Consider the following 20,716-nt stretch of genomic DNA (forward strand, 5'->3'; position numbering starts at 1 on the left):
CTCTAAATAGAGAAAGTAGGGGAGAATGTTGAATGGTCTCCTTTCCAGCGATGAAGGGATAAGAACCATCAACGATGCAAATTTTATCTTTCCCTGAGGCAGGAGAATAATGTAAAAAAGATGACACAGAACCTATCATATGATCTGTAGCTCTAGTGTCAATAATCCAAGGAGCAAAAACAAAAGAAACATAGAAACCTGTAAAAGTGTTACCTAACATATCAAGATAAGAATTGATATGGGTAGTGGAAGGAGCAATGGTAGAGGCTGCACCAGTAGTAGAAGAATGCAAAATACATCGCAGAGTAGCTAACTCCTCCTGTTAAAAACCAATATCTATAGTAGGTGATGTGGTAACAGTCTCAAAAATATTGCCTTCGATTTGCCGCTCCTTTGTGCACTCTTCTGCTCAAAATCAATAGGCTTCCTATGGAGCTTCCAACAGTTAGCTTTGGTATGATATGGTTTTTGATAGTCCATGGTTATTAAAGCGGCAAAACGACCAAAGCGATTGGGGCTCCGTTTTGGCGATTAGGCGACTAAGTGGCGCTTAGGCGGCAATAAAGCGACCAAAGCGGTTTAGTCAATATTTTTAATACAAATACTTTTTATAATAAACTAAAGTATTAAACAAACATTCAACAATCACATTCATAAAAATAAAAATAAAAAAAATTCAAGAATCACAGTTATGAAAAATTAGCCAAAAAAAGAATAAAAACATAACTTTATCTCATCAAGCATCATAAGATTCATAACAATAATTATGTAGCATGTACTATATCAATAATCAATGTGAAAACTAAAAATGAAAGAAAAGTAGTATGTACTATATCAATAATCATTGAATAAGGCTCATGCTTCACATTCTGTTGCCGACAGGCAATTTGGGCCTCAATTCCAAAATGGCTCACATATTTAAATTTATATACAACATTGTAGGATAAATTATGATTAAAAAAAAAGAAAAATAATATGCACAAATTACAAAATGTAAAAAAAAGCGGTTGCTTTAGCATCTAGGCGGCAATAAGGCGCAAAAGACGGCAAACCGGTAATGGATAAGCAAAAAAGCGGCAAGAATTCAGCCCGTTAGTTAAGCGGTCACAATTTAAGTGGTTCAAAAATCGCTTTGCCGCCTAGGCAGCTGCTTAGGCGCGCCTAGGCGGACGCTTTGATAACCATGTGATAGTCCTCACACTTGACAATCTCCTTTGTAGAATCAGATTCGGTGGCAACAGCCTATAGCCCTGATTTCTCCACAATACGAGCATGAAGCATCGCAAACGACAACTTTCCTCATACTGAATAAGAGCATAAGACTATACCAGTGTAGGAAAGGGGGAACGACTTAATATTTGTAACCAGGGAACGAAAGTTCGCTGGATATCGCCTGTTCGCTGCCCAGCGAACCTGGTGATATGGCGAAATTTCGCCAGCCAGAGGGAAGAAAACTGCTCAAGGTCGTCGGCCAAAGGAGAGGAAACTCACTTTAGCGTGAAGACACGGGAAAGTTTAAAGTCTTGTGAGCGTCATGCATTACTTAGCTTTTCCTAGCCAGATGAGGACGCGAAAACCTGTTTGACCCATTTATGGCCGTTGTTGTAATTTCCTGCTCCTTCCAGAACACGCCGGAAAAAGTCACAAAGCACAACCAGCGGCGCCCACACATAAAAACACCCATGAATATATGCTTATCTCTTACTTGTTTGTGCCTATATATATATGAAACCGATGTCAACTCAAAACCCATCCCGAAAAATTCTAGATTTCAACAAATTTGTTCTTAGAAACTTCAGTCACAGTAATGGAAAGAGGAGCTGAAACTCACTTGCCGGAGAAGGAGAAGGAGAAGGAGAAGAAAGAGAAGAGAAGTCTTTTCGTCGATCCAAAAGCACCCACTTTCATCTGATTATTTGAGAGATTTTGCCGAAAAATCGGCGATTTTCCGGCAAAATGTTGCAATTTCAATTCACTCTTTTATTTATTTTGCTCGCAGCCGAACTAGGCGAATTTCGCTGAAATTCGTCGATATATTGTTCCGTGCTTGTAACTTGATCTGATCATACCACATTCAAACTAGCCAAGAAGTTGTATACATGAATCTTATCAACATACATCTTGTAGGTAGTCACATCATCAAGATTCGTGGGGTGATGGTCGCCATAGTGATCTAACCCCTGCCAAAGAGAGCATAATTCAATGTAGGACTGAGCCATAGTCAGTTCCTTATGGGTAGTCTTATGAAGCTTCTTTCATAGCTTAAACACCTGTGAATCATTCCCCAATTGTTCACATGTTTCTATTGTAGCCTTTCAGATCTGGGCTGCAGTATCAAGCAATAGGTATCCACGGGCAAGATTTGGATTCATGGAATTTAAAAGGAATGGCATGATAATAGAGTCATTTGATATCCATTTATCCTGAGAAGTTCCCGCAGTTGTAGGCTTGATAGTGGTGCCCGTAATGTGTCCAACCAGTCCTCTTCTTGTAATAGTTAGGTATGCAAGTTGAGATCAGATTATATAATTTGTTCCATCAAGTCTTACAGAAAGAGGAGGAATAGTGGGTTAATGTTCGGAGCGAGTGAGAGCAGTAATACCATCAGTGGTCGCCATGGTTGCAAAAAAAAAAAAGAAAAAAATTTCTTGTTGTTCATCGGTCGTCACCCTTTTGAAACAACTGAAATGTCACATAATTGAATAGCCTGATCATCCAAATAAATTTAGGGATTCATAGGAGAAGGAACAATATCAGCTTTTTTTTTTAATGACATAGGATGCATGGGGCTTTTTGGGTTTTTATTTTTTTTTGGTTCTGGTTGGGTCTAGGTTTAGTTTCGGGTTTGGCTCAGGTTTAGTTTCTGGTTAAGGGTTATTTTCAACAGTTCCAGTATCTTCTTCCTTCAACTGAAAAGCAGGGTAGCAGCTGATTGGTGCTGGTGGTTAAGGTGATGATTGCGATGTAGGAAAGGGTAGAAAATAGGGAAAAATTTGGCAGAAAAGAGGTCAGCGACAACCAAGTTGCAGGTGTCAGAAAGAAGTTGCAGAGGGGTCTTTTGGTGCTGCGATGGTTAGAAACTAGAAGTCTTTGGAAGATAGAGGTGAAGTGATGGTTTTTCAAGTTGTAGGTTGAGTTGCAGGTGGGTGATGACAGAGAAGAAGATCTGGCGATGGATGCTGAAGAGTTACAGTGGTTCTGGTATTGCGATGGTTCTGCAATAATTTGCAGGTTGCAGCGATGGAAGAAGGGAAGGTGGTTGGGCGATAGCTAAGGGAGGTTAGGTCTGCGATGGGCTGCAGTGGCGATGGTGGATGCAGAAGAGAGAGAGAATCGATATATTTTTTTTTTCCTTTTCTTCTGCCCTAATTGATTTTGGCTCTGACGCCATGTTGAGACAATCGATTATGGTAGAATGGCTTGATGAGTCAATGTGATCCCAAGCCCTTTATTTATAAAGAAGTGAAAACTACATTATTGCATAATTACCCTTGCTTGGGCAACAAGAAATAACAAACTAAAAGAACAAACCAAAAAATACAAATAGAACCGAACCAACCAACAACACTGTATACATACCTTTTATTTCTGTTATTTTGATAATACCCAAAGTGACTTGAAGATTTGAGGAAAGATTTGAGGAAGGGTGAACTGATTAAGCCATGAACACAGTTGTGGAGAATGGTGAAACTGGTATACCAAGAAGTGTTGAAAGAAACGATTGTGGGAGAATGGCTTATTGATCCATGATCTCAAGCCCTTTATTTATAATAAAGTGGAAAGTAGACTATTACAAGGAATAGAAGTTTACATGAATGCAAACTCTAATTTAATTCCTATACAAACTCTTATTAGACTCCTAATAGAATCCAACACTCCCCCTCAAGTTGAGGCATGGATATCACACATGTCCAACTTGACCAAAAAAGTATAAAACATCTGTCCAGGTAAACATCAGCAATTTGATCTTCAAACTTATAGATTACGTCTGCCTTATAGACTTCCATTTGATTTGTCCTCATCTTTACTGCAACTTTATGTCTCCAAGGAAGAACGCCCAAGTAAAGAAGTAGAATCTTCAAATGTTGAGAAGACTAAATTTCTGCACAAATCTGAGGGAAAATATATTTTTGGGGTAACAATAGCTAGGGTAAAACAACCAAAGTGAAAGTTTTGATTTGTAGCAATGTTAGATCTTTAAAGGGAAAGTTTGCCAAGGGGCAATCTCCAAAGGTAGGGAAAAATTTGTCAAGATAAGTGACAATCTCCAAAGGTAATAGAGATCAAGTTCTGCAAAGGTCAAACGACAAGTCTTTTGCAAGGTTAGATCTCCGAAGGGAAGATGTCAAGTTAAGGGGCAAATCTCCAGGGTTAACAGAGATCAAGTTCTGCACAGTCAAAAAGATAGATCTATAGCAATGTTAGATCTCCAAAGTGGAAGATTGCGAAGGTAAGGGACAAACTTTCAAAGGAGTAGAAGATTGCAAAGGTAAGGGACAAACTTTCAAAGGTAACAAAGATCAAATTCTGCATAAGGAAGTCTACATGAAAGGCTTTGAATTGTAGACATCTTCAATCTCCCCCTCACGTGTAGCGTTACACGTGGGAAGATAATAACAAAGGAAATTCCAATGGGGAAACTTGAAGAGGAAGAAATTATAATGGTAAGATAAACGTATCAGGAAAACAAATCCAGAGAAAATGACGAAATTTGAAAGGGGGTTGACTGAGCCTACGGTGCCACTAATGAAGGTCTGATATTACCGAATGGATCGGATTAGAAGATGTAGTCAAAGCAGAAGTAGATCCTCCAATCGGCTCGAGCAAATAAAGTCCATTTACCACGACCAATCTCCTTCCCCAGATCCTGAAGTAGCTAGGTAGGAGTTGGTAGGGGTAGTAGAGGAAGCAGTGGTCGAGGCTGTACCGGCAGTAGAAGACCGCATAATACGTCAGAGTAGCGAACTCCTCCTGCGAAAAACCAACGTCTGCAGAGGGTGTGGTGGAAACTGTCTCAGAAAAGATTAGCCTTTTGTTTTCCCTATCTTTGTGCTCGTTTTTGCTCAAAATCAGCAGGCTTCCCATGCAGTTTCCAACAATTTTCCTTGGTATGATATGGTTTGTGACAGTGCTCACACTTAACAATCTCCTTAGCCGGATCAGATTTAGTGCGAACAGACTGTAAAACTGATTTCTCCATAATAGGAGTATGAAGCATGACTAATCGACGACTTTCCTCACACTGAACAAGAGCATAAGACTGTTCTAGTGTAGGAAAGGGAGAACGACTTAAGACTTGTACTCTGATCTGATCGTACTCCACGTTCAAACCTGCCAAGAAGTCATATACTCGAATCTTATCAATGTACTTCTTATATGTCGCCACATCATCTGGATTAGTGGGGTGATAATCCCCATAATGATCCAACTCTTGCCAAAGAGATCGCAACTCAGCATAATAGTGGGCCACAGTTAGTTCCTTTTGGGTAGTCTCATGAAGCTTCTTTCGTAGCTCATAAACCTGTGCATCATTCCCCAACTGTCCATATGTTTCAGTAGTAGCCTTCCAGATTTGGGCTGCGTGATCAAGTAATAGGTAACCCCGGGCAATATTTGGATGCATGGAATTCAAAAGGAATGACATAATAAGAGAGTCGTTTGATATCCATTTATCCTGTAAAACACCTGCGGTAGTGGGTTTGATAGTAGTGCCCATAATGTATCCAACTAGTCCTCTTCCAGCAATAGTCAGGTAAGCAGATCGAGACCAGATCAAGTAATTTGTGCCGTCAAATCTTACCGAAAGAGAATGAAGAATGGGAAAATATTCGGATCCAGTGGGAGCAGTAGTATCATTGATGGCTGCCATGTTGAAAGAATTGTCTGCAGTTCTTCAGTCTTCACCCCTTTTGAAAAAACTAAAACGTCGCAGAATGCAATAGCCGAACAACCCAAACAAGTCTAAGTAATGACAAGTCTGGCTAATGAGATGATATGAGCCAATTCCCCCCCCCCCCCCCTTTTTTTTCTTTTCTTTTCTTTTGACTCTGATTCTGACTGAAAACTGAAATTACAAATAAGTCCCTAAAACTATAACTATTTGAATTTACAAATAGGTCCTAGAACTATTTGAATTTACAAATAGACCCCTGGAATTATGCAAATTTACAATTATGTCCCTGAAAATTTGTAAATTTGCAAATAAATCCCTAAAAATATGCAGATTTACAGAAATATCCCTAGAAGAATGTAAATTTACAAATTAAAGCCCTCAACCATCGTATTTATTTTTCTGTTGGGCTAATCGAAACTAAAAAACCAGCAGGTGTATGAGCAGAGTCAGGTCTTCATGATCGGCTCTTCCAGACAAAGAACAAGAGAAAAAAAATCGAAGAAATAACTCACTAATTGAAGTTGTAGAAGCAGCGGTAGTTGCAGGATCTGAAGCTGAAGCTTTTGCAGTTGCAGAAGCAGCGGAAGTTTCTGATTTCTTCTTCTCTTCTTCTTTCCTTTGTTTTCTGTTTTTATTTGTCAAATCGAGACGTTACTGAAAAACTGCCAGCAGTAGAACTGAAGATTGGCTATGGGTTAGAAAATAAATTCAGAAGAAGAAGAAGGTGGGTTGCTTCCCTAATCGAAGCGATAGGTTACAGAAAAAAAGAATTTCTGTGATGGTTGTAGAAAATTCTAGCGACCGTTGCAGAAAATTCTGCAATGATTGGAGAAAATCTGCGATGGGGTTTTGTAGAGAAAAAAAAGATCCTAATCAAACTTAGGCTCTGATGCCATGTTGAAAGAAACGATTGTGGGAGAATGGCTTATTGATCCATGATCTCAAGCCCTTTATTTATAATAAAGTGGAAAGTAGACTATTACAAGGAATAGAAGTTTACATGAATGCAAACTCTAATTTAATTCCTATACAAACTCTTATTAGACTCCTAATAGAATCCAACAGTAACCATACAAAGTTCCTCAACTTAGTAATGTCTTTTGGTGTTTTTTTTTTTTTTCCGGGGGTGGTGCCCCATATATTATTTTTTTTTTTTTTTTTTTTCTATCTTTTTTGGCTGCCTTGGTTTGTGTTTTTTTTTTCTTTCTTTTTCTTTTTTTTTGGTTGGGGTGTTTTTTGTGTTGTTGTGTGTTTATTATAATTTTTTTTTTATATATTTTTTTTTGTTTGTTTTTTTTTTTTTTTTTTTTTTTTTTTTTTTTTTGTGTTATTTATAATTTTTTTTTTTTTTTTTTTTTTTTTTTTAGTGGTGGTTTTTGGGTTTTGTTTTTGGTTTTTTTTTTTTTTTTTTTTTTTTTTTTTTCACGGGACCATCTTAACAGCACATTTTCTGGGACCATCTTAACGGCATGTTGCCTTGCCCTCGTATCCTTTCTTACCAAATGGAATTAGCAGCAGCTTCAGGCTTAAGTCACTGACTGTTCCTGTAGCACATTTTCCGGGACCTTCTTAACAGCACATTGCCTTGCCCTACATACTCCATTGACCTTGAGTTTTTGTTCTTATACCTGTTAGGGGAATGAGAAGTGTTCAAGGAGACTGTATTCCATATCCTCATTTTTTGAGAAACTGGATGCTTACATGAAGAGGGGGCCTCTCATAGTTGGATGATCAACTCTGAGAATACAATCTTCTTCTTGCAGTCAAACAAGCTACAAAATACTTAGATGTTTCAGTAAACCCGTAAAGCCTTCCAAAGATATCTGTGAGGAGATTTCAGAGAGAGTTTCATCAGGAGTTATTTAGAAAACCTTCCATTACTTTCAAGTGCCAGATCCTTTGATTTCTCCACTCCTCTTTACATAATATTGGCATTTCTGATGAGGACTAGCAGCGTTGATATGGACTATGCTTCCTAATTAATCTATTAATTACATCCTAGTGGGTATTACCTATTTAAAAGAATCACTTGTATGAAATTTTCTCAACAGAATTATAAGAATCACCCATACCAATTCTGATTACAAGGGGATATATTTCTATAGATTATTTTTTTAGCTTAGATATGGACAGGTGCATACAACAATAATTGACTTCTCCAATACATGACAAGCTGCAACAATGTCACTTGAGGTATGGATGCCTTTCGATGCTCCAGCACGAAAAAGGTAATTTGATTGAGATTGATGGAGCTAAAAGAGCCAGGAGTAGACCTAATGATTCTAGGAGAATGCATAGCTTGGGCCTTGTTAAAAGTATGGATTGAATATAGCTTATTGGAGGAAAAGATCCATGTAGGGAGTCTTAAGGTTCCAGAACTTGATGTCAATGGATGGGCCAAGAAACCGAGATCTCTGGGAGATCTCATTGAGATGAAGAGAAAACTCCTCCCATCTTGACCCAACTCAATGGCCCATCTCAGTAGGTTTTAGGGGTCTGTTGGACTAGATATTAGTGTCCAGCCTATTTTAGACCTTTTAAACAGAATGGTGGCCTTAGATTTATGAAAAAACAACTGTAAATGTGAGTTCCACTTTGAAACCATTGTGCCAAAGAAGTGAAGATGCAGACTTATAAAACGTAAAGTACACATGATTTACTTTATATACATACACACATTAAGGTTTAAACTCAAAAAACTATGATATATTGTACATCACACATGTTCACATGACAAGTTTAACCACTGGTTTAGATTGAAGACTATGAGGTATTCCGGCGAAGGCTCTAGTAGAAATTCTGGAAAAAGAGGCTTTTCGAGCAAGAGAGCAAAGGGGGAAGCGAGAGCACCGAGAAGTTTGAGTCAAGATATCCCGAGTTCCTGACTTGATCTAGATCTGATGAAACCTAGATTTTGGCCGAGATATTGGATTTTCCAAGTCTCACTTCCCATCTCGTCTCGGGTTTTGGAAAAAAGCGAGATATTGCACGAGATCTCGCATCTCAAACCATGGTGTATAAAATCTTGTGTATTTTGTGCTAGAGATGATAGTAGTAGTTTTCTTCCTGTTGGAATTGATTCTATTGAATTTGAAGTTCATTCTATTGAAAATTAAAGTTTCTCTTTGGATTCCTCTGGGACCATGAAGAATCATGAGGAAATCTCTTGCCAGGTCTTGGACGAACTGATGCTAGAGTTTCAGAGGAATCATGCTGCTCTATCCTCAGCAAGTTTTCCTTCAGTTACAACTATCATGTTCCAAATCCTAACAACCAGATTACTCATACATCTCTTTAAATTAATTACTTTGATCTTTCATACTTGTTGCTTTTTTGACTCTGAGACATGCTTCGCACATGTGGCATATTAATTTTCATAAGTAGCATGACATTATTAACTCATCTAAGAAAACATTGGACTACTAAAGCAACTAATTATGTTGCCATCCTGTTCTTGGAATTGTGAGGGGTGACTAAGTCTTGTCCACACACCTATCTGCTCATGAATTACAGGGTTGAATTTTGTTGTTTCTTTTCTAAAATTCAATTACTAATTACATAATTGAAGTGTTGACCAACTTAATCAACAAAAATCTAAGTAGGCCGCAGTCTTCCCTTTTCAGTGACAATTGTAGTGGAGGCTCTAGAAATAATTAAATGGATTTTGTGGTGCCCTGGAGCTCTGGATTATATGCTTTAAGGGCCCTTGGTTGTATGAGCGGCCAATGTTATGAGAACGGTAATGCCTTTTGAAAAATTCTCTGGCCTGGAGCAAGGATAGCCAAGGGATCATAAGCAGATTTTCGTTGTGCAAAAATTTCCCAACGAGGGCCAAAGTGGGCTTGCCACTCTTTCTGGTTGCTGTAATGAGGCAGATACTGCTTCGCCCCAAGGCGGGCTGTTTCACAGAAATCTAGAATTCTTCTGTTCTGGGTTAGAATGTGTTCCAAGCCATCAGTTCCTTTGGACGAGGGCACTGCTGAAGAAAGGAATGCCACGAGGTAGAAAATATCTTCCTCTGGAGTTACTACAGAGGTCCTGCTATGCCACCTGCAAAAATGGAGGGTATAAAGGATAAGCAGATATTGTTTGAAGGTATGCACTAGCACTGCGATTGATTTTGTGAACTATTACTTGGATTTGTTGACTGGGTAGACGAGGACGGGACCATTGCTAGTGTCAGTAAGAATGTTGCCGAAGACCTCATCAGCAAATTTTTGGATTTTGGTTTTTGGAATTAGAAGGTTAAGCCATGGATGTGGAACTTCCCAGAGTCCTTTAGATCGAAGCTTTATCTCAGATATGTGCACTCTATCCAGGAAGTCCAGGTATGAGACCTCTGTTAGGAAAAGTGTTGATGGAATATAACTTAGCTGAGACAGAAGGTTCTCCACTTCCTGTTAAGACAAAAACGATAGATGAGATGAGGATTCCTCACATTCAAGTGAGCATTTTGGACATGTTTCTGGAGGCATGATGTGAGGTCATGACATGACTTACCTGATTTATAATGTCAGTCTCATGTGGGTTGAAGTTTTTGGCCATTTCTAGGCAGAACAGAGTTCTACCATCCGAGTTGAACCGGCGGGCTTGAACTGGGTCTTGAGGGTTGAAGGATGATCTCCAGTTATTTAGTAAACCTGTTCTGTTTATGACCACAAAGCCTTCAATGTAGTCAAAGGTACTCTTAGCAGATGTTAAATGCTCCTGGTCCCTGACAAATCTGGAGAAATTCGAGTAGAGAACTCTAATCCATTTTACCTGTTCACAGTGATGGATTAATCATGTTACTAACAAATCTGGGAACTGCTTTAAACTCATATCAAGAGTCAGACATTGAATTACCATTTTTGGAGCTGGTTCGAGAGCAATTCTAGCCCGGGTTATGATCCCAAATTGACCCAGACCTCCAAGGACACTGAAAAAGAGGTCTGCATTCTCTGTGTCTGAACAGTTCATCACTTCTCCTTTCCCTGCATCGCACAGTTTTGTCCATACCTTTTGGTGTCAATTTTTTTATTCTATCTAAGAGGGAAAACTGTATACCTAATGCTTACTTTTGTTCAAACAGACCTGTGACAACTTCGAGCTGGTGGACGTTGCTGATCTGCGGCCCATGACGGAACGCCTGCCCACTGATCCCAGCATTGGACAAAGTTCCACCAACAGTGAGATGGAGATAGTCTGTCCAGGATTTTGGAGCAAGCCCGTATTTCAAGCTTTCATGCAGTATATTTATCCACAATTCACCACCAGAAACATCCACGTAAGGCAGCTCACCAGAATGGACTTGCATTGCTGGTTTCCGGAGTGATTTCATGTTGATGACAATTCCTTCATGGGCTTGTGACTGGCCTTGGAGGGAGTGGCCGTGACCTCTGGCTGCAACCGTGAGCTTCGAGCTGGGACCCATCTGAAAGATGTGCTTTATAGTCATTGCAATATCTGAAACTGACTCTGGATGTAGGATTGCACTTGGGAGAAGATGGTATCGGTTGCCAAAGTCACTTGCTGCATGGTGGACATCATCAAAAGAAAAATGCCCATCAAGATTCAGTGTCAATAGTGAAGAACGGACAAGGGAGGACTCCAAGTCAGATGCAGTTGGGGTGGTGAAAGGGAGGGTGGAGTATGGGTTGATTCTGGCTGTGATGCAGCTCAATAACAGAAACCAAAAACATCTGAGGAATAACATGTTGGTTGGAAGAAGGGAACTAATGGAATGATGATTCCCGTTCTCTTAACTCTGAGAAAGGCAATTACAGGGAAGAGCTCAAAGCTTCAAAAAAGAATTTCTCTTTTTGTTTCTTGTTTAAACAAGCAAAAGGAGAGGAGTAGAAGAGCCAGGGAAATGGAAGGTAGAAGAGGGAATTTAAAGGAGAGGTTGGGGTGGCTAGTCAACCCCCTAAGTGCTTAGACTCCGTATGAAGACTGCCTACTTGGGTGGGAGAGTTTTAGGAATTTTCTTTTAGTTCTTCTTTTTGGGATCTTATTGTTTATGGAACTACAGAGTAGTACATATCAAGTTGAGAGAAACTTTTATAGAAAGGAAGATTTTCACATATCATCGCACTTTTCCCACAGTTGCAATCACATTCCCACCTTTTCCATCAATGACTGACGTGTCCAGAAACTGTTTTTCTTCTACACCTGGCCTGGATGTTTTCCCTATTTTTCAGAAAAGATTTTTCTGTTATTTAAAATTGTTGGGCTCTTATGACTGATATGGCCATGCTCTTCCTAAAATTTCCCAAGCATGTCCAATATGTTTATCCCTACTGACTGGTTTTGTTTGTGTATCTGATTTCCAGTAGCAGGGAGAAAGAGCATCAGGGCGGCCCCCCCCTCCCTCCCCCTTTCTGTGTTGCATGGGAATACAGCTTAGTGATGGTTGGAAGGGTTGGGAAATGGGTCAGATATGGTAGGTCTGTCTGGCATGTGAGTCTCCTCTGTTGCAGTGGGTGGGTGAAAAGATTAAAAAAAATAATAAAAGGATTTTGTTTGTGCAGGGTAGGGGCCTGTCCTTGGGCTTGTTCTAGTGCCTGAGAAGTGGCCATGGTTGACAGTTACGTATGAAGGAAACAGTGAGAAGGTTATACTATTCATCTGCTTCAAGGCCTTGACTTTGAGACAGATTCCTTCAGAGAACCCCACTTTTCCAGTTCTTCCCCCTGTTATGCCTTTAAGAAGGCCAAACCAAGCTTTGGTGAGAACTGAGAACTTCACATGGTGGAATTGACAGCTTTTAATATGAGGAAACACTAAAAGCCTACTGCACCATTCTGTTTCATAGGCTCTGAAGCATCAAGAGTGAGTTCCCTGATTTCCCTCCACTGACTCAACCCAGAATAAACTTTTCTTTGTTGCATTATTGGTACTTGTCACAATTATGGTATCTCTCTAACATTATTACATCTTAGATTTTGCTTTAAATCCTTCTTGTGAAGGATCTAAGAAGCTTGATTTTTTTTTTTTAAATATGTTTTCTCAGATCAGCTGCTGCTCTGGGTCTCTGGAATTCAATTGGTGCCCAATGAAATTGCAGTTGGTGGGGGTGTGGAGGTGCCACTAGGGGGAAGATGATTGCTGCGACTGCCAAGTCATGGTCATCACCAGGTTCATCATCATTCCATGGAGGTTTAAGGCTTTGGATTGGTGATTAAGGCAGGAAGAAAGGCCTATAAAATTACAGTTAGTGGGTGTGGTGGTGCCACTAGGATGATTGCTGCTACTGCCACGTCATGATCATCATGAGATGGAGACTTGAACACAATTTGGAGGTTTATAAGGGTTGGTAAGGACACAAAACTGTTCTTGGATCCTCAAAACCTATTGTATTAATAAATAAACCATTCTTCTTATCATGTTCCCCATCCCACTTACATTCCACTCCAATCATGCCTTCTTGTCTCTTGGCATCCACAGACTAGTGACTACAAATTCATGTCATTTCAACTCTTTTACCAATGTGCTTCTCTGATTCACTGCGGTCAAGATTATGATGTACAAGTGTATGATGGTGGAGCAGTCAAAACTTGTTATTATGAATGTACTTGTAATTAGTAATTTAGTAACAAAAATACTTGGTTGATCAAACTATGTGTTTGCTAATGTTTTCGTTCTAACAGACTAGTTCATGTGTAAAATTTACGGTGAGAAACCATTCTTTGTTTGGAAATTGGTATTTAGTAAATTTGTTATTGAAATATTTTAAATTGGGCCCACAATATGAGATATTTAGTTTTTAGTAAAAGACATACGTTAGGAAAGCAAGGTTAAGGAGTTCGCGAGTAGGGTTAGGGGTGTCGTTGTTCTTAAGAAACTTCTAGCATGAGGACTATCTTGTAAGTCTTTTGTTCTCCTGATATCATAGAACAAAATTTCATCAAAACTTGTAAAATTTTCACCAAAATTTTCCATTTTGGGAACTTCGAAACAAAAAATTAGGGGACAAAAAAATCCTAAGTTTCAATCGAAATAGTTGAAATTTCGTCAAAACTTATCGAAACCTCAAACCCTAGTTCAACCCAACTAGACCAGTAGGTTCATGAGGAAAAAAAATTCTCAAATTTCGTAGGAAACATAGGTGAAACTTAAAAAATTTTGTGAAAACTTGAGAAATTTTGTGGAAACTTGAGAAATTTCGTAGAAACTTTAGACTTTTTCTTGCAAGTTTGGTATTTTTTCCAAATTTTTAATTTTTTTTTGTTTCTTTCATGTTTCCCAAAATACCACGACAAATACCTCCTCCATCAGGACTCCCTATCCAAATTGCGTATTTCCTCCGGATGTTAAGCTCACAAGATAGATCCACTCTTGGCACTCCTCTTGACTCTAAGTTGTATTTTCCTTTTATTGTCAGTTACTTTGTATTTGATGTTTTGAAGTTAGAATTTATATATTGAATGTTATGTACTTAAGTAGTTAAGTTTATAGTGTACTTCTTGGACAACTCTACATTGATGTTATGTACATTGAATGACATATTTACATTGATTTTTTTAGCAAAATATAGCCAATGTATTCTTTATACTCTAATTAGCTTAAATGTAGAGTTTCACCCTAAAATATTCCCTAAACTTGTCAAAAATTGCACGAAAAAGTCCTAAGTTTCCCATCTAGATTTCCCATTTTTATCTAGTCGAAACTTGAGTTTCCTTCAATTAAAATTATTTATGGTGACATACCTAAAAAATCCAATCTTTAGATCACATTTCTCACTAGTTTGTACTTAAAAGAACAAAACAAATAAACTATTTTAATGAATACCCATCACCATTTTTCTGTTCTCATAGAAGAATGCCATGGTTAAGAAGGCGTGTGCTCTCGAATTTGACACCTTATATTCTTCATTGTTTTTTTGTATAGTTGGTTCATCTGGTTGAGCGGTCAGTACAAATCCGTAGAATTAATTAGACTAAAGATTTAGAGCGGTTAAAGACCCAACTTCCCTAGGAGAGGTCTTGGGTTTGCACCCACTCAGCAGTATTAATATAAAAGCTCCCCGAGGAAGTAAATCATGGTGCGCGCAAACTAGCCCGGATGAACCTCAGTTCCAAAAAAAAAAATAATAATAATAAATTTAGACATGCATCATTGAATAAAAGAATAAATAAAATAAAATAAAATAAATGCATTATGTGATGAAAAACTCCATTCTTCCTTATCTAATTATAGTTAAGACATGACCCCGGGCATCCTTTGGGACGGTCGGGATAAAGAGAGTGTGAATTGTAAAGAAAGCTTAAATAAGCCAAACCCTAATTGATTAACCAAATCTCAATCTTAATGATGCTGTCTTATATAGATAATGAGATCATTTGCCGGCCATTTCCGAGGATTACAACAAGTGGCACAAAACTCACAATTACCCTTACCACAAATGATATTACCGGAGTTTCTTTTTGATGATACATAAAAACTATTTGTTTAGCATATAACAACACTTTTAAGAGACAAGTTATTGTTCCATGGGTCCAAATGCAAGCCTAGTGGCTCCCATTGAGAGATTTCATTTTGTGGTCACAAACTTTATGATGTGTCTCCCTCTCTTCCTAGTGGTATTAAAAAAAAAATGCATTAGGGAACATTCACATAACAGAAAGATTTACTTGGTTTACTCAATACTTAAAAGTTAATTATTGACAATGACTTTTTTATCCATTCTTTTACCGTTAATTTTTTTTTCTAGTCAAGAGGATCAAGCAGTAGTATTTCACATGAAAAGAGGGTCAGAGGGGTCTCTCTATGAAAATTTCAAAAAATGAGAGGCAAGGGGCACTGAATCTAGGGGCGGAAAAATTTCAAAAAATGAGAGGCAGGGGGCACCGACTCTAGGAAGGCTCCACCCCTATACGGAGTACCCATGACCACATCTTAAGTGGGAGATCAATCATTTTAAAGATCTTGATGATCTGAACACGACTCAGCACCTTTGACTATGTTGTTCGTCTTACTTTAATGAGTCGGACATGTGAAGACCCTAAATATTTTTGATGACCAAAATTGGTATTCACCAATAACAAAGTATTATACTGTGACCTGAATTCTTGTACCTAACTTTAAATGTGGACCCACATTGACATATTTGGTAAAGACAACTCGAATAACACGATTCATAAGATTTGACAGACTTGAATGACCCGATTGATGTTATGTAACCTACATTCTCCTATTAGGTCATTGTGAAATTTGAGAGTTTCGCCTCAAAGTTTTGGGTAAGAACTTTTGTAATGCTATTCTAGCAATTGGTTGAGAAATCTCCCTTGAATTTTCTTCCTACACAGTGAAAGTTTTTCTTTTTTGCTTCTGGCTATTGCACGTCATGTTAATGTGTGAACCACATTAAATTTGTATTTTCCTTTTAGTTTGTTATTTCTTGACGTTCCTTCTAACACGAAGTCATGCATCTTTGTTAAAGTTTGATATCTATCTCATTCATTTGAAGGGTCACTCTGGAGAAACCTTCATAATGTAATTAGGTTTCAGGGGACCCATTTAGGTATAAATTTACCAACACAATCCATGTCTTTTAGAGAACATGGATTACTTCATTTGTATAGACCATCCTTTATGCATTCCCCCTCTCCCTTCCTCTTACCTTTAATAATGAATGATGAATTATGATAATCATAACTTAATCACTGTGGTTAAAAGGGATTTAAAGTTAAGGGAATAAAAGAAGAATAGAAGGCTGAGAGCAATGGGCTATTATAGATAGGGTTGCCTTTACTCACTACTAGATCTTCCAAAAGTGAGAAAAGCCCATGTGCCATATTGATTTCTTCCATAGCTTTTTATCATTACTTCTTTATAGTACAAAAGATGTATTAATTTATTTCCCAAAATACCCTTTGATGCCTTTTCTTTTCGCCCGATTAGTCGCGCAGCAATAAACACTATACACGCTGTGAAAGGTCGACACTACCCCTATGACCTATTCTAGACTTGCTACTTGCATCAGTACCACAAAGTCAATTGCAATATCTCATTTTCCTTTTTTTGGATCTTCTATTATTATTGAGTTCATCAACTGGATGAGTCACTCTCATGAGTCTGAATCATCTTTAGTAAGACAGCAACAAATCTTTGTGTAACCAAACAACTATTTAAATCAGATTTCAAAATGCACTCAAAACCCAAATTATTTTTGTACCATGGAAGCCCAAATTCCATTTTTTCCCCCTCTTTTTTGAGATCATGCTCATGCTCATGCTCACATTCTATTTGTTTTACAGTGAAGCTACCTTTTTTATTTGCTTGATGTGGAACTACTCTTGGGTTTGTTCTTCTGGTTTATAATAATGTCACACGTGGGTCTTTTGGAGTTTTAGGACTTAAACCAGAAACATGGACAGATTCAAAATTCTTGTTAGTGAAAAAAAAAAAAAAATTAGTGACTCTAATAATTGATATTCTTTTGACTGATCCCCCATAGTGTGTTACCTCTAGTGTCATTTTCTGAGGACCATATGAAGAATAAAGGGGAAGAAAATGATGAGAAAAGGCTGCCACAAATAGGAGTCTTTTGAGTCCAAGCAATTCCATTAGTGACACTCATAAATAAAGATAATGAATGGGTTTTCTAGACTATGAATTCATCATTTCAATTTTCTTGTGACAAGTCAAATATTAACTAGTTAGATCCAGAGTCTTTGCATCCGCATGGTTCTCAAATGACAGATACATTGCAGTTGTCGGATCTCGAAAATATCACGTGTCACCTTCGGAGAACTACAAGAGAGATACTTGCACAGTCATACAAACAATAAAAAACTAGAGCTGGGACTTCTAATTTTATGTTGTTGATTCTTTATAGTTCTACCAATAGATTGGTTAGGTCAAACTCCAACTGAAAATGTTGGAAAATGATGGGAACATGAAAGTTACACTAACGAAGGATATAAATCTAGTCTAGAAACTTTGAACTTGAAGCTTCTTGGACTTTTTCCAGTGTGAATCTGTGACCTTCAAAGAAAAAAATAACTATTTCAACACTTTGGTATTTCCGATTCAAAGTTGACAGTCAAATTTGCGCTTCAACCATATAAGATCCAAAAAGACTCAGTTGCTTAGAGCTCAAAGCAAAATCTTTACCAAAAATTTGGATTTTCTTTCATGTGAAAACACGGTTAGACTTGTATAAAATCAACCTCACCACCATCATCAGAACAACTACAGAACAAAGATGGAGGAGTTTAGTTTTCTCTCATAAATCATTTCTCTGTAATCATGGTTAGCTTTAAAAATGATTTCAGGATTTGAAGCTTAACAGTTCTTATGTTTGAAATATAGTACTTTGAAAGTCAATTCCTATGGTTTCTGTTTCAACTTATATAGCAAGCCTAGGGTGCCTATATAAAGACTGAGCCAACATTACCAACTACGGAAGTGCAGTTCCTGTTCTACCCAAAAAAAAAAAAAAAAAAGAAGTGCAGTTCCTGTAGCTCTTTGATTGAACCATGAAATCTAGCTGACACAGCTAGTTTGATGTGGGTAATAGTTGAAAATGCATATGAGCTCACACATAAGAAAGCTACTTTCACCTAAAAAAAAATCTATAAAGATTTTCTACAAGAAAAAACCTAACTAGTCTCTCAGGTACTGCACATATCATGTCAGTTTTGGCATTTGTTCATGTTACAAGCAGTGGCTATTTGGAGAATCCAATATGGGGGAAGAAGTTAGGTCTTGGGTTACCATTTTCAAGAGTTCATATACAGAAAAGTGGAAACAAAATAGAGCTGGAAGCCATATGGTCTTGTGGTGCTGATGATCAGTCCAGACCTCTGATCTCCTCCTTTCTTTTTTTCTCCCTCCGTCAGAAGCAAACTCTTGTGCCATGTCCTTTCATGCACGGATCATGCACAGGAAATGTATCCCCAAGATTTTTTAAAACCCTAATCCAAGTTATAATTAACAACTTACATCCCTCAGGGTAATCTTGGTCATGATGAGTCCGAATGCAATTTGGACTTCTCCAAAATAATTTCCGGTGCAAAGCTCGTGCCGCCCTAGTAAACTAAGCCTTTGCTTGCTTTGCAGGGTCTTAACTCCGCTCACTCCATTCCCCAAAGACAGCTGCCACCCCCTACCACCCCTACAGCCACACAGAGTCAGGCTCACATACATGACAATGTCACCATGCTTCATCACCATGCTTCATTCGAATGAATTCCAAGATATAAATTAAGAATTGATTACCCATATGGCAAAGCTGAAGATGTTTAAACTAGGTATCAGAAGATGATTACAATGGGAATATCTGAAAATCACACCACACGCTGATCTCACTCAGAATGCATGCTAAAGTGAAAACCCCAAATAAGATTTCAATCATTGAAACCAAACCTAATTTTGTTAACCCTAGTGAAGTTCCTTGCGACATCAAGCATCCTAAGCATTTGGTTCTGAAAGTTGTACTTAATCAATATAATATTCTAGAAAAGAAGAATACATGAATTGAAATTTCTTCACATTGCTGTTGCTTCTCTTCTTGTAACTTTGAAATTAAGATTGTGACAGTTACTAGAACTGACTCGAATCTATAGCTGTTATCCCATTTGATTATTCCTTTCCGTGACCTTTTGAAACTAATCTTGTCAACTTATCAAATAAGGTAGATGTCAAACATAAAATTAAGGGTGTTAACAAAGACATTCACACATTAATATGGGAAAGTATCTAAATCCCAAACAAATATATCCATTAGAGAAGGAATCTGAAAGCCATAAGGCACTTCTAAAAGCCTAAAAAGGGAAGGTTGAAAAGCAAAAGAGGTTCTTTTTAAGTGCACAAACTCACATGTCTTAGTGACTATGCCCTTATAAAGGGCTGACTATGACCTCACAGAAGCTTTGGTCAGTGTGTCTTCTTCATGTGTGATCTCAGCTTGTTTGATTCAGTCCAAGCATGACACATGTCCTAGACAGTGGATGGTATAGACCCACAAGCACAAGGTGATCAGGTACCTGTTTGATAATTCAGTGGATGCACTTCAGAAGCAATTCTGTCTCTGATCTTCAATTCTCATCACCCATGAAGGTTGTTTTGGCCACCTGCACCCAGTCGATACTATACTAATATGCATGTGTCATCCTCAGCAACTAAGGATCTTGTATCAAAGGAACCTCTCTTTGACACATTTCTGCTGAAAATTAAAGCCCTGGCGTTATGATACCAGAGAAAGAGGGAAACTCTGGAACGAGTACAAGATGTTTAAAGCAAGCTAAGGTCTGGTTCTTGAGTTCTTCATTTGTCTTGCCATATGCCCACATGATTATCCTGTGTGCATGTGAGAGAGGGAGAGGGAGAGAGGGAGAGAGGGAGAGAGAGAGAGAAGGAGATCTGTTTCTGGGTTTCCAGGTGTCATAACTGTATTAAATGATGAACCATGGACGGATGGACCAACCAAATTAGGGTTGCAGACTTGCAGGTACGATGCTGCAGTATGGGTCCTTTATCAGGGTTACAGCCTAGAACCACTAATGTATTTTCAATCAAATCTCTCAGCTTTTTGGTTAAGGGAAGCTCTTCATGTGTGCTCTTTGTGCTACAACAGTTGAGAAAGAAGGGGGAATATCAGAACACAATGTAGAAAAGATCAGCCCAAAAGTAGAGCTAGCTTTTAACATTGCCATTACTTGTCTCATGACATTGACAGAGTAAAATACACTTTGGAAATGAAAAGAAAGAAGACAATTAAGAGAAAATAACATCTTCTTTATACTCCTAGTAGGGTTTTATCCAGTTAGGTTCCAAGTTTTGATTTGATATTAGAGGGTGGATGTCTGTCCTGATGAGAATTTTAGGTCATTCCTAATA

The 20,716-nt window shown here is 38.2% G+C and overlaps 1 protein-coding gene and 1 long non-coding RNA gene across 2 annotated transcripts; one reads left to right on the forward strand and one right to left on the reverse strand.

Annotated features, from left to right (window-relative positions):
• Positions 1 to 9,527: 9,527 nt before the first annotated feature.
• LOC149007883 (cytokinin dehydrogenase 1-like) lies at positions 9,528 to 11,722 on the reverse strand. Its single transcript, XM_089165649.1, has 5 exons — positions 10,967 to 11,722; positions 10,739 to 10,866; positions 10,394 to 10,654; positions 10,028 to 10,290; positions 9,528 to 9,943 (listed from the first exon to the last, which is right to left on the reverse strand). The coding sequence occupies exons 1-5, from the start codon at positions 11,586 to 11,588 to the stop codon at positions 9,622 to 9,624; spliced, it is 1,596 nt and encodes a 531-aa protein (XP_089021775.1). The 5' UTR covers positions 11,589 to 11,722; the 3' UTR covers positions 9,528 to 9,621.
• A 503-nt stretch (positions 11,723 to 12,225) lies between these two features.
• Positions 12,226 to 13,607, forward strand: LOC149007884 (uncharacterized). Its single transcript, XR_016175061.1, has 3 exons — positions 12,226 to 12,314; positions 12,403 to 12,703; positions 12,885 to 13,607. It is a non-coding gene; the product is annotated as an uncharacterized LOC149007884 (long non-coding RNA).
• The last annotated feature ends 7,109 nt before the right edge of the window (positions 13,608 to 20,716 follow it).

This window comes from Hakea prostrata, chromosome 8 (genome assembly GCF_041222555.1).
Source record: "Hakea prostrata isolate BN-2017 chromosome 8, UWA_Hpros_2, whole genome shotgun sequence".
NCBI classification, from domain to species: domain Eukaryota; kingdom Viridiplantae; phylum Streptophyta; class Magnoliopsida; order Proteales; family Proteaceae; genus Hakea; species Hakea prostrata.

Coding starts and splice junctions, on each gene's coding strand:
- LOC149007883 (XM_089165649.1), bottom strand. CDS start 11,588: ATGTTATTCCTCAGATGTTTTTGGTTTCTGTTATTGAGCTGCATCACA. Junction 10,291..10,393: donor AGACTGACATTATAAATCAG/GTAAGTCATGTC, acceptor TTGTCTTAACAG/GAAGTGGAGAACCTTCTGTC. Junction 9,944..10,027: donor TACCCAGTCAACAAATCCAA/GTAATAGTTCAC, acceptor CCATTTTTGCAG/GTGGCATAGCAGGACCTCTG.